The following is a 14,981-nucleotide window of genomic DNA, read 5'->3' on the forward strand; positions in this document are numbered from 1 at the left end:
CATACCACATTTGTATTGATTTATATTACAATATCATAAACTGCACCTACTGTATCAGCCATAAAAGCCTGATGTGTCAAACATGATGCAAAACATAAAACACATTTGAAAACTTTTTTTTAATATATTTTACCTAAAGACTGAATAAACTTTCCATTAAAAAAATAAAAAGATTTATGGGGTTGAAACTAATCCCCTATAAAGCATGAGCTGGCTGTTCTTTTTACCAATTTGTCTTAAATCTGATTCAAGACCACACAAATAGAAGCTATTCTGTGATGACTGATAGGGCAGTGAATATTTTGGTATTTCAAAGGTGTAATTTGGTCTCCTCATGTTACCAGATGTAAACCCCCAGACTCTATTAAGGAAGCAAATGACATAATGTTCAGACTCATAACTATTACAAATACTGGCCTTCCCTCGTTGGCAGCGGAAAATGCTGAATTCAGACGCACATGGCATCATGCCCTCACCGCTGCAGTCATACTGTATAAACTACTCAGAAATGCCGTTCATTATGTAATGGCTGCATTGTTCACTTCAAATGGTTCCAGTGCACATTTCTTTGGTTAATAGCATTATAATGTGCTGTGTGGTTTTTAAATGCTCGAGTGTGGTACAGTGGTAGGCCTGTGTGTATTTGTCCTAAGGTTGCCAGGTTTTGAAATCACATGCAAGTCCTCAGAATTTTGGTTCTGTTTGACCTGACTGCTTAATATACATTTCTAATGGGCTTTTCAAACCGGTCTTAAGCTCAGCTTATCATGTTTTAAACCCGCTTTAAAAGCATTACACATTTATAATTTTGGAGAAAAGGGTTAGCACTGTTTTCTCGTTTTCTTTCTTTGTTTTAGAATGTAAGGGTCACCTGTTCAGCAAGCAACAGCCAATCATAAACTGAAGCTCATTAAATATTAATTCATTAAATATTAACTTTGCACAGTTACAGAAACATTCACACAGTGTATTTTGTTTCAGCATTTGAAGAAAAATGTGTTATTTGGAGTGAAGAACAAGACTTTACATTTTACAGTTATGGACAAACGAAATGCTACAGTCAGGAATAAGCGTAACAAAGAAGTTATTTAAAGTCACGATGTAATGGAAGTAGTGACAGATCTTTTCTTCTGTATTTTGACATACGTCTGAGTAAAAAAGAAAAAAAAAAGTTGTGACATTCTGAGTCAAAATTTTAAAGAATGAATAAATCATTCGCATTAAAGTCTAGATTCATTCAGAAAATAGATTGTGTGAATTTTCATTTCATGTCGATTTCAAAAAGGTTGTGTTTGTCCAGTCATTGATATTTACATCACCAATTTATAAATGAGAAAATTATTTATACATGTAAACTGTGAAATACTGATACCTGAACAGTAAAATTGATCCGTGTGAAAACCAGAACCCCTTGGTGTTAACAATCTTTTAAAAAAAAGATGGATGCAGAGTAATCACTTCCTCTGACATTTGCACTAAATGAAGTGCAGTCCAACTTTCCATATTAAATAATGTTTGTTTCTTCCTAAAAGTGTTCTCCTGAGGTAGACCGCCACTTCGAGCGAAACAAAGAGTATTGTCGGGGGAGTAGGCATGTGTTCTTACACAAAGCATACCTCAACATTTCCATCCCTGCAGGCACTTCAAGACACGCGAGAGGCTGGAACATTCCATCAAGAAGATGAGACAGCCAACCTAATGATCATTCTTAGAATCATGCAAACCTCGGGCAAAGTGCTGCTTAAACAAATCTGAATTAAGAATCCAAACAGCCATGCATGTTTTTCTTCGAGATGTGTATTTTATGACTGTTAGTTGCATTCAAGTGAATGTAAAACACATCTTGAGTTATGACATAATACTGGATTCAAACAACTACCAAAATTAGATGCTCTTCTGGCTCTTGTGAAACATCTGGTTACATGTCATAGTCAGCAACACACACACACACACACACACACACACACACACACACTGCTCTGCTGCATCTGAATGGGTTTGTTTTGATACTATATCTTGAACAAACTTGAATTCTGTAAATATAAACCATAATTATTTGTTCTTGCCTGACAGGGCCTTCATTATGCCACTGACATTTGATACATTAATTTTCTGCCTTTGAGCTGATGGGATATTAGTTTTGTTTGTTTTACTTTAGTTGCGGTGTTGATCATCGTGTGCTATTGGACTGATGTAAATATGTGGATCCATTTAGAAGAATGCAAAACAAACAAATAAATAATCATTGTACTGATATATATATATGCAGATCCATGTAGAAGAATGAGAAATAAATATTATATGTTAATTGAACCCTTAATTTAAAATCTGTTTTCTACAACTATAAAAGTGCAGTTTACAATCTAATATGTATTTAAAAAAAAAAAAAAAAATTGATTAACAAAACAAAAACCAACTTCTTCAGTTTGTAGACTGTAGAATGTGTGGGTGTCTGTGAATCTCCTGAACTGATGTAACCGCAAACAAATGTTCTCCTTGCAACAATGCAATTGAACTGTTGTCAACTGATGGACATGTTCATCATCAAAGGTGAGTCTAGTTCAGTCCAAGGTCAACTTGAGTCAAAGAGCTGATTAAACACATGATCTCTCGCCTGCGTTTGTTGACAACGTACCTTTCTGGATGAGGTTTTCTGAAGTCTTCAGTCTCATGTGTGTCAACGCTCTGATGTCAAATCGCAATCAGGTTTCAGCTGTCGTGTTCTCAAATTGCGGTTCCTGGGATGGGCCACCTTAAGTGCGAATTACTTATCATTCGGGTAAATTGAGTGTATTCTGCCATAATGATTGATTATACGACTCATGTAAGATGTTTTGATGGGCGGTTTTTAGATGATGGATAAGAAAAAAAATCAAACCCAATTAGACCTGACGTAAAAATGAGACTTTTTCACCTTTTCCTGGCAAACTGAATTAGTTGTTAGGGGACGGACTAAACTGCAATGCATTAGAGATAAAATCCTTTAAAGTGTGGGGTCAGTGACCCAGCACTGACTGTGCACTTATGCCAATAACTGCACAGCTCTCCCACGGGATGATGTCTGGATGGCTGGGAGAAATATATAGACCATAAAGGAACAAAAACTGTCATAAAGCTTTGATTAAGGCCCAGGTTAAAAGACACAGGCAAGCAAAACGGCTGAGTTATGATGGCAGTAGAGGCTAGCGTTATTGTTCCCGTGACAGAGCTCTTAGCACGGGTGGCTCATTGTAAACAGCTCTTTTCTAAGGAGCAGACAGTCATTAATCGCCAAAGCAATCCCAGACTCCTCCGGTGTACCCTCAACATCAGAAATCACACTGCCGCCACCAGCACATTTGCTAAAGCTTAAAAGGTTGTGACTCTGTCTACTCTCAGCAGCTTGTGACTCTTTTTATTTTTACCCTATAATGGCTGATGTGTCAGTTTAACAGCTACGATGAACCTCACGAGCATTTTCTTTGTTACTGTCTCTTGCAGGTGAAAATATACTATGACAGTACATTAGATTAATAGTTCTAAAGCAGTTTTAACAGCTCCATTATTGTGTTTTTAGGATGTTGAATACAAAGGTTTCAGGCTCTTTAGTCAATAATAATGTTTCTAATAGACTGGGCATTGGATCAGCATTTTAACCCCTATAAACACACCCACATACATTTTTTCAATACACTGAGAATAGTAATCTAAAAATAACAACGTCTAAGTACTAAATGTTTTAAAATTGTTTTTTAAGTTACCAAAGATTCAAAACCATTGACTTCCATTGTATATATTTTTTTCTGGAAATCAATGGCTACCGTCAATTGATACATTTTTCGAAATAACTTATAACAGAATTTTTATTTTTTGGGCAGCCTTACTGTAAAGTGTTACCTGTAATTTTCTATTTGTCATATGTTATTCTGTTTGCTAGCATATGAGTGTAGACTTTGTGAATGATTTAATACTATGTTTTGTAATACCAGCACCTGTTTACAGTTGGGATTAATAGAAAGTACTGAATGTCACAGAAATAAACAAAGGCATTAGTTTGTTTGCCCTTCGACGCCACCTGCATCGCATTACATCTGCCTGGCAATTATCTGCAGACAAAGCAGTCTGAGCTTTGATTTTGTAACACCATCTTCTAAATTCAACACTTGCAGGCAGACATAATCCAACCAATAATTTATTTACCCCGACACTTTCATTATTTAGTTAGCACAGAGGCACTGGCAAGATGTGCACAATTAACAGAATTTGATAACGGAGCTTGGACATTTGGTGTCTTTAGTGTAACATCTCCTGTAGTAATAATAATAATAATAAAAAAATTAAATCAAAATCATTTGTTAACATCTCATGAGACGTCATCAGTATAATATACAGCATAACAGGTTAGTTGTACATCAAATATTAAAATGAAAAATATTCTAAATATTTGAGTCTAGCTATAATTATATGAATTTATTATACAATATACTTATTTAATTTTAATAAACAAGTCAAGTGCAAGCTTCAATAATTTAACTAAACTGTTTATTTAGTTGTTTAATTGTCAATGTAGCCTAATTATTGAATTTTTTAAAATACTTTTATAAGCAGTGTATGACTAACTCACTGCTGCAAACAACAACAACAACTTGAAGGAGTCAGACAGATGTTTGCTGGTGTTGCCTTCCGGCCGCCACACCCACTGGTACCGACCCCGCCCCGCCTGGCCCTCTAGCCCCGCCCCTCCGAGGAACCGCAATGATTTAGAAGTTCAGGAATCCCACGTGACGTCACCAAAGGGTGATGTAATGCTTCTCTAAATAGATCGTATTGTAATCTTTCCTCAGTCCAACGTGGTTCCTTCAGAAAGTGTGCTGCATCTTCTCCAGACTTCTGCGGTGAGTTGTTTGAGTTGTTTTCCATACCGATGCATCAATTCCTTCGCATTCACATTCACTTGCCGAGTCGGTGTCATTGAAATAATCATTCTCGAGCCTGAATAAGTGACAAGTTGTTGGGGATTCACATAAAAACATTTCAAGTACTTTTACATAGTCTGTCTGAACAAAGTCGTTCACGTTTCATGCAGAAAACAAACGGATCATGACTTATTCTCTTTCGGATCTCCAGGGATTGTTTGCATGTAACAGTTTTGCGCGTTGAATTTGCTTTGAATACCCAAATTGCGCGTTAAGGGATCGTTTCTTATTAAACAGCTCGCTTCTTCTTCTTGATTCTGATATCAAACCATGTTGTTGCATGTTGCATAACTTTACGCGGAGTTTTGGTTTGAGCGCAAGAAGCTGTCAAACACGATCGGTGTGTTACAACAGTTTTTACCTCGCTTGTGTTTGTCTGTGCATGTTTGTGGCAAGCCGTTTGAGCGCTTACTGCTTTAACGAACTTACTTTTATGTTACTATTACTTATGTCTTAATACTAGTAAAAAAATAATGTAGGGACAAATAGATTTTTCAGTTTCATCAGTAACTATTCATTACGTGTACTTTATTTAGTAGTATCCATTCAAACATTATCTGTTCTAGTTTCCCTAGTATCAGTAATTGAGTGTTTTTTTTTATCTTAGAAGTATGTAAGGTAGCCATTAAGACAAGGCATAAGCGCATATATGAACAAATATATAGTAAGAAATATTACTAGTAACAATTAAGATCAGTGCTAATGTATCATAAATATGTACTCAGGACTAAAATATTAATACTGATCAAAGAATAGACAGCAGGAGTAGCATGTTCGATAAAATATTACTGGAAACAGTAATATTTACAGATGATATGGGTTCCACCAACATAATATGGAATACATAATAATCGGAAATGAATAGTTGATATCTAAACCAGATCCAAATCGAATACAGCAGGGGTTCTCAAAGTTTACATTCAAAGGTCCGAATCGGAATTCTCATCAATGCCGAAAGGTCAGAAATAATTGTAATAATGTTTTTTTTTATATATAAAAATGCTTGTAACTTTATATGACAATTCAACTTTATATATGCTAATTATCATATTCATGATGTCATCAAGTCGTACTTTCATTTACTCTGTTACATAAAGTACAAAAATGTTATACTAAATGCCCAATAAAGCAGTTTTCATGTACATATTTTCTGTTTCTGAAATAGTACCTCAATTGTAACCTATAGTCACTTTAACGGAATTACTAAAATCTAGATTTATGGTAAATGGACTGCATTTATATAGCGCTTTCAACAGACCACATGGCCTTTCAAAGCGCTTTACAATTTGCCTCACATTCACCCATTCACACACTCATTCACACACCGACTGCGGTGTCAGCCATTCAAGGCGCCATCCAGCTCGTCGGGATTTATAACTGCAATACGCTGTTAGACAGCAGTGAATTATATTACTTTATTTTATACCTCATGCAGCACAAATGTCCATCTGTGTAACAAAATATGTGCATATTTACAGATGAACTACATGTTTATATGCCAAGACAGTCAAGAGTAATAGGTTTTTAGAAACGCTGTTTTGTACTCATTAATTCACAAGTCTGTTGAGGTTTAGTCAGTTGAATGTGCTGTTAACTCTACAGGACGGGAAAAACCTTGCGCTCACGGGGCGAAACCGGTGACAACATTCAAAAAGCTGATGGTTTATCCAAAATGTCACTAGTTGCTATGCGCTTTGTCTTATAAAAAAGTTGGTAAAAACTGCCCCACTGGTTCATGCGCCGTTGTTTATGTCTGTATCTGTGTGTACACTTGAAATACGAAGTGGAGGCGGGTCTGGATCGAATTCCCTCTGGGTCCAGATCCAGACCGGACTCTGGACTTTGAGAAGGGCTGGAATGTTAAAAATGCAATTTAATTATAGTAACAACAGAATAGTTAATCGAATATGTAGTCACTAATTGATACCTGTCACTATTGGACTACCTGACAGTAGCAATAAGAAATGTTACAAGAAAAAAATGTTAAATTGGCTTGCCACAGCGCGCGTGTTCCGTCCGCGCAGTGCCACAAATGTTCTGCATTGTTCCTCTAAAGCGGTCCGGGACAGTTAGTTTGTAGCGTTGAACCTGTTTTGTTTCATTCAACAGCATGCAGAAACTGAGGAACTTCGCTTGTCTCTGAATACGAATGCATCCCTATGTTTTATCCCGTCTCGAACAAGAGCTGTCGCGACTGCCAGACGGGTTTCAGTCCAGTCCGATCTTTTATGATACAAGAATGGTTGACTTCAATTATATGCTCGCTTGTATGAATCTTCGCACTGAATCACACGTTTGATTTTGTAAGATTGTAACAAGTATGTTACAATGTATCGAAGCATGACGTCATAATGCAGGCCAGTCAGACTGTTTGAGGGTTATAATTACAGATAAACTATAGCTTCATGCAGGGAGGAAAATGGAAATATGAACTTAATTCTATCTCATTGCTTCTAGGATGGAGATTAAATGAATAGTTCACCTAAAAATGAAAAGTCTGCATCATTTCTCACTTTCATGTTGATACAAACCTGTTTCTGTTGAGCACAGAAAGAGATGTTAAATTACAATTTAATTAAATTAAATGTTAGATGTTGGGCAGAACGACAGCTCTAGTCACTTTCATTGTATGGGGGGGAAATCTGTGAAATTGATTGTTAACTGATTCTTTCAGTCTATAGAATTCTGTATGCATCTCTCCGTTTGTGTACCAAGAAAGTGTATTTGTGTAAGAAAGAAAGTCATATGATTTCGGCAATATATCAAGAGACAGCAAATTACTGGATATTCAGTTTATAGCTTGATTAAAAAAACAATAACATTTATTTTTATTATCTGTGAAATATACCACATTGTCACCTGTGTAATATGGCATATAGTAAAATTGACTGACTGATATTTGGAAAAAAATTTCTATATGACCATAAAAAAGATTCTTTTGCTCTCTGGTTTAATTCATTTGGCTGACTGAGTGAATTACACTGAGTGTAAACATTATATATGTATATATGTATATGTATATAAACTACATAAAATTCAAAAGGCTTTAGAACATGTAGTGTATGCAGGTTTTCCTACATTTTTTAAATTGTGAGTGCAAATGACTGTTAAATACTTGGTGTAGTTTTTCATTTTTATTTTAATCTCTAATGGTTAAAGGTGTTACTGTTTTCGTGTTGCCGTCACTTTTGTTCACTGAGCAACAACAACATTCCGTTGCGTCCATATTTCAAATGTTTGTACCTCCGATATAAAAGTCAGCCTGAAGTTCTCTAGGTCTCTGTAAGTTTATGTTTGTGAGGATGTGATGACTGACAGTGATTGAAGGTTGCCTTTGTGGGGCCCCTTCGTCTGTTCATTATGAAAGGTTTATAGCATCCTTTTGCATTGTCTGTATGCTTCTTATTCCTTGCCCTGGGCCCTGTGCTGATCCTACCTTGAACCTTTGCTGCTGAAGGCCTGCAGAGGACGGGGAGGGGTTGGATTTGAATTGCAGTGCAAGTTTGTGCATGCTTTAACCTTCACCACCCTATTCCTCCCCTTGGCCTGTGCACCATACTGTTTGAATTCAAATGTGTACCAGAGGAGAAAGTTCCTCACCGGTTCCCTGTGAAACTGTACTCCGGTCCCCTAATCTTCCTCGGTTGCCACATCGGGCCATTCTAAATTTGAAGTGTAACGAAATTTCCTGTGTTAAATGAAAACACCAGTGAAATAAAAGCCAAGCAGTGTTATGACCACTGGTGAGCAAACATCTCACACCTGGCCTTGTGTCACATGGGGATATTGAGCGGTTTAGGTGGCTAAAAGACTAGCTTGAGGGTGGAAATGATACGGTAATATTTTTCATGAAAATGAATGAAGTGCATAATCGTATGTTTAAATGAACAGATTTGATGACAGTCTTTGTAGTACGGATTTCGCATGTCGGAGAACTTACATAGTGTGAACGTGAAATATTTCTGCAGGGGCCCGATTGTGTTGCACTGTTGGTTTTGGTTTTGGAATCTGGCCAGATGTGATATAAAAAGACGGCATATCTTAGGTATGTTTGACAATGCAGGGACACTAAAATAACAATATATTTTCAAATCTTGACTGATACGAAGAGAAGTTTGTAAAGTTTAAGGCTAGTTAGGGACACAACAACATGTTGTTCTCTATTAGGGTGAAGTGTTAAATTCAACATGAAATCTACACTGATCGTATTTACTTTTTCTAAAACACATTTTTGCTTATCATTTTGAATGATTCACATGTGCACCTGATTCCAAATTTTGGTCTTTGTAATCCTTCAGCAAAAAATATAATGACTTACTCCAATTCTGAAACATTTTTCCCTTTTCTGTTGATTGAAGGGTTCTAAATAGAAACGTCTCATTTTATCAATACCTAATGGATAAAATCAGGTCCCGTCCAACCTTTGCATCTTGTTGAATATCCTATTTCACTAAGAAATCCAAACTAATGAGTAATATCTATTGAACATCCACAATGACCTTTTTGCAATAGCTTTTAACAATTAGAAGAATTAACCAAGACAAAAAAAGTGAATGCAAAATAAGACCGTTATGATAAAGACTAGTAGATGGAGACATGACTTTCTGAGAGCTGATAAGCGAGTGACAGAGAGAGAAAGACAGAAGACAGAAAAAAACGAGTGTTAGTGACTTGTCATTTAGCAGACGTGTTCTCGATGTCAGTTCGCTTACAGAAACACCCTATCCAGACCAAATGTCCCAGAGGGCCGTGTGTCAGAAGTGACCTGGAGGCCAGACTGTAAGTAAAAAGATGTCTGGATAACATAACGGCACATTTGCATGTTTTGACTGCTTGGGAGGAAACAGTTGACTAGACCAATCGGGCAGGGAAAAAAAATGCACATGCAAATTGTGTATGAAAGCATTCACACAGCGGGGCTCATGCATATCCAAGGCTGGATTCAAACTCCTCATGTTTTCATCTTTAAAAGTTTTGAACGTGTTTATTTTCCACGCAGTTGGATAGTGTTTGTTAGCTGTCTAAGCAGTGTGTCAATACGCAGCCACAGCCATTAGTCTGTTTCGCTGCTGTATATGAAGGGGACTCGACTCTGGCTGTCATGGACTATTACAGCTGTGTCTCATTAGGCTGTTGTAGACCATAATACTGTTACTCTTTTGCACAAAACTTACATAAGGGTGCTGTAAAATTCCTAAAACAGGTGTTAAGAAACATTGGTAAAGTTCGTGATCACCTGTGATGCACGACGTGCAGCCAAATTCTACAACAGTGTTTTCACTGTTGCAATAAAATAATAATAAGCATTTGTTGCCATCTTATAATAAGACCACACAGAGTCTGTCCACAGAGCTCTGCAGATATTTTATGGAATAATTTGGTCGATTTGACATTGCTTTTAGCTACCCAAAATGGTTTAATGTAGTTCCAGTTTCAATGCTGAGGAAAGTTATTTTCAAAAGTAATGCATTACAATATTGCATTACTCTATAGAAAAAGTAACTAATTGCATTACTTTTTTATGAAAAGTAAAGCATTAATTTACTTTTGCATTACTTTTTCTCATCTGGGCTGGGCTTGCTTGTTTGTTTTTATACAAAAAGTTATATTTTTGGCAAATGTGAAAGGCTTTTCACACCAAAAGTGAAATGAATAAGCCTGGCTGAAGGAAATGTAAATTCACGTCTGTGAAGTAGAGGCTTCGGCTCAAACAAACCTTTCAGCTGTGCTGCCATTCTGGATTGCATGAAAAAAAAGACGCAGGAAAAGAAAGTTCAACACACTTCAGCAATTAAAAAAAATAAAAATGAAACACAAATGTCATTTATCTGAAGTCAATATGCTTATCAGTATGGTTGAATTGGATGATCGAATGTCAGGAGCAAAGACACTAGTTGATAAAATGGGATTAAATACTTAAAATGATTGCAGATGTGCCTCATTTGATTGTTTTTACTCATTTTGAGGAATACTGAATCGGTTTGTGAGATGAGTAAATGCATGTTCACATTTAGTCTAGAATGTGCATGTTGACACAGCACACACAACGCCTCTGCACTTACTCCCGATTTCTCTCAACATGGGGACAGGAGAGCTGTCAGTCAATAAATGGGAAAACTGGCATTACTTATTTGAAAGAGTAACTCAGATATTTTCTTGTAAATTAAAAAGTAATGCATTACTTTACTAATCATTTATAGAAAGTAATATGATTATGTAACTCCCCCAACACTGCAGTTGAAAAATGTCACCCTATTTAAATCAAACACACAGAATTCCAATAATCCAGAGCAAAATGAGTCCATCTTAGCCTGCTTTTTACATTCTCATAGATTTATTTTTAGAATGCAGGGGTGGAAAGCGGGACATACAGTCAGAATCACGCACACAGACACACTATAGATCATCAGGAGTTGAATAGAATGAGCCGCCCTTGAAACTGAAGCACAATTGGCGCCTGATATATTCCAGAATCACACTCTGATCCTAATGGCGACAGAAGTAGAGGGCTCAGCATGAGCCCACGTAAGAAAACCGATTGCAAACTACGTCCCATCAGCATCAGAAGAGCGGCCCGATTACACTCCATGTGTGTGTAGCTGAATGGCTGGCATACCGTTCCATTGTCAGTCTGTCATCCATGGCATTTAGCAGCATCATGGCACTGAGGAAGGGATTCCTGCGCTCATGGTGAGCTGTAATAGAGAGAGATTTGTCATTGAAATGTAATCACCTCTTGTTAAATCGACACTAGAAATAGTTCAGAGTTTTGTTATAGTATTGAAACATTTTATACTCCTCTACCTAACTTGTCACACTGTTAGTGTTGTCATATATTATTGCATTGAGGCAAATGGGGCAACTATATTTTACCATTAACAATTCATTTTAAAACGGACCTGGGTCAGTTGATATAGAAATATATTGAACCTAGTATTAAGTAAAAAAAAAAAGGGTTAACATATCAAGGTTACTCAACTAATGTAATATTTATAATGAAGAAAATTTCTCAATAAAAGATTTAAGAAAATGTAATTGTGTAGCTTTCATTATTTCTCAGAAAAAGTTTTGTTCAATGCAATGATAAAAAACGAATAAAATAAATATTAAAAACAAAGTTAGTCTATGGTGTGACCAACATGTAGGAAAATAAAATATAATACAGAAATGTATACCATGAAGATAAATTATATCATAATATGTGACCAAAACAAAACAAGTCTAAGTCGCTGGGGTACGTTTGTAGCAACAGCCAAAAATACATTGTATGGTTCACAATTATAGATTTTTTTTATGCCAAAAACATTAGGATATTAAGTAAAGAAAAACATTTCCTACTGTAAATATATCAAAACTTAATTTTTGATCATTAATATGCATTCTTAATGCAACTTGGTTGAATTTCTAATTATTTAGATTTTTTTGCACAAATAGTTGTATGTCGGCCTGTCCTAACAAACCATACATCAACGGAAAGCTTATTTATTCAGCTTTCAGATGATTTATAAATCTCAGTTTCGACAAATTGACCCTTATAACTGGTTTTGTGGTCCAGGGTCACAAATAAGAAATTATAAATTGATAATTAATGTTTAAAAAAAATCAAATAAAAACGTTTACCTAATTTTATTTTATTTTTTTATTTTATTTATTATTTCTTTAAAATGATGATTAAGATACGTACACTGAATGTGTTTTACTTGGTACTTACACTACATGAAATTTTATACACTACATGAGTTTATAAATTGAACCTTTATAAGATTGTATAAAAGTTTTCTTTTATAACCCGTTTCCTGTTCTTTACCTTGGATGTTCTTATTTGTCATTGATTCGGCTAAGAAGAGCTGCTAAAGTCATGGCTGGCGAGGTATTAAAAGGACAGTTTAGCTGTCAGAAAAATTGCTAATGACTAGCAGTTCATTGATACGCTGACCTCAGTGCTGTGTGTCTGGGTTAGCCAGAGACTTGCGTGCACAACACAGAGAGGATCGTTTACATCTTACCCTGTGGTCAGCGATGGCTGCGTGGCGACGAAGGAGTAGGTGGCACTTTAGGGTCAGTTTTAGGTTCTTAAGCTTCCCTCCTAGAGCTTAGACTAAACCTTTACAACTTTGAATGTCCTCTCCCAGGGCAAAAGACACCGAATCCTCACTGAGATTCCATCACAGCCTCTTCGGGAACCACAGAGTTGGTTATCACTGGCACACGATACACTGGTGACATAATGTGAGTCCTGGAGGCGCCCTCTGATTTGAATTTCTCTCCTTTGCTTTGTGTTCAGGTATATGAGGAGCCAGTGACAGTGATGAACTCCGAGCAGGAAAGGCCGTTCATGTGCAGCGCTCCGGGCTGCTCTCAGGTGAGTCTGATAAGACAATTGCAAAGACGAACGCTCCTGTAACATGAGAAAGCTCTTTCTCGATGTGAAACTGCACCACAGACAACAACAGTGAAATGGTATCTTGTTAAGGCAAATGTCATCCACTGGGTCTTGATATAAGATATAAGATTTTTGGCTTGGTATTTCTTTGGATGTGGTGAAATCCTCATAGATATGGTAAATAATCTTTCTCTTAATGCATATATTCTTCTAGCTTAGATTGAACCATTACAGTGGTTATCAAAAGAGTTAATAAAATAAAAGAATAAAAGCTATACAGACGTATTTAATAAAAATGTCAAACCAGCTAAACAAAATAGCTCAAATTAGAGTGAAAACGGAAAAAAAATAAATTCAAATAAGACACATTTAAAATATTAATGAAACTTATGATATTATCTCAATGATACTAAAACAACTGGTTTTGCTTGAGGATCCAGATTTTAGAATGGTCACACAATATAATAATCACATTGCATATCATACAAATATTAAAAAAGTATTTTTTAATTAAACAAATGTTTAATATTACCATGGACTGTAAAGGTCCAAAATACAATCAAATACAATCAAAATCTGTATTTTGCAAAATACAGATTTTGATTGTTGTCACTGATTTGTTATCATCAACCAAAGATATAGTTATTGCTTTCCTGCCTTTTTAAAATGTATATATATATACGTATATATATATGTGTATATATATATATATATATATATATATATATATATATATATATACGTATATATATATGTGTATATATATATATATATATATATATATATATATATATACACACATATGTATATATATATATATACATTTACATATAGCATTAACGTATTTTTTGGTTGTGTTTTTTTAATGTATCTTTTTCCCTTCTTTTCGCAATCAAAAAACGAAAATCACAATCCACCTGTTTTGCACAATTTGACTAGGCCTGTCACAATCTGTTTGAGCAGGCTGGTTCATGCGGACCATTAACAGATACAATATTCCTCTCAGGTGCTCTTAAACATCAATTAAGATAATGTAATTGCGATAATGAGAAGGTATTTTCCAACAGAAAGGTGTTCTTGCCATCTATTCAGACAGACAGTTTATGCCTAAGGCTCAAGTTGCCTTCAGTGGTAAGTATAAGATTGCTTGATAGTCACTAATCGTAAGATTCTGTTTTCAGAAACACAAAATGGGAAGAAAACAAGCCTCTGCTCTTTAAGTTTGTTAAGTGTGATTAAATTGCAACCAGTTGTTTCCATGTTCTCCAGAGATTCCCAACGGAGGATCATCTAATGATTCATCGACACAAGCATGAGATGACCCTCAAATTCCCCTCCATCAAAAATGACAACATGCTGTCAGGTGAGACAGACCTCACACACACACACACACACACACACACACACACACACACACACACACACACACACACACACACACACAGCTCATGTGTTAGTCTCTTTTTAGTGTCTGTCTTCGATTAGGTGTATTAACCAGGATGCATGACTTGGCAGATGTGTAGGTGTAGTTTTAAATGCAGAGCCATGTGGCTAAAATAATATTTGTGCTGTGCTCTGCCTCGCTCCCCTAATCCCAGTCATCAACCCGTACCATGAGTTCCATATCAATCAGACCGCTGGTC

At 36.0% G+C, this 14,981-nt stretch overlaps 1 protein-coding gene across 3 annotated transcripts in view; it reads left to right on the top strand.

Annotated features, from left to right (window-relative positions):
- Positions 1–4,757: 4,757 nt before the first annotated feature.
- The window catches only part of LOC132102837 (cyclic AMP-responsive element-binding protein 5-like), a 61,350-nt gene continuing 51,126 nt past the window's right edge, over positions 4,758–14,981 (top strand). Inside the window, exons 1-3 of one of the 3 annotated variants that reach the window (XM_059507517.1) lie at positions 4,758–4,874; positions 13,240–13,317; positions 14,608–14,701. In XM_059507517.1, coding sequence (XP_059363500.1) covers positions 13,264–13,317; positions 14,608–14,701 — 148 coding nt within the window. In that variant the 5' untranslated portion in view covers positions 4,758–4,874; positions 13,240–13,263. Of the gene's footprint in view, positions 4,875–11,065; positions 11,646–13,239; positions 13,318–14,607; positions 14,702–14,981 lie in introns of those variants that run through there. The other 2 variants (XM_059507518.1, XM_059507516.1) reach the window with 2 other exon arrangements.

This window comes from Carassius carassius, chromosome 24 (assembly GCF_963082965.1).
Source record: "Carassius carassius chromosome 24, fCarCar2.1, whole genome shotgun sequence".
Classification (NCBI taxonomy): Eukaryota; Metazoa; Chordata; class Actinopteri; order Cypriniformes; family Cyprinidae; genus Carassius; species Carassius carassius.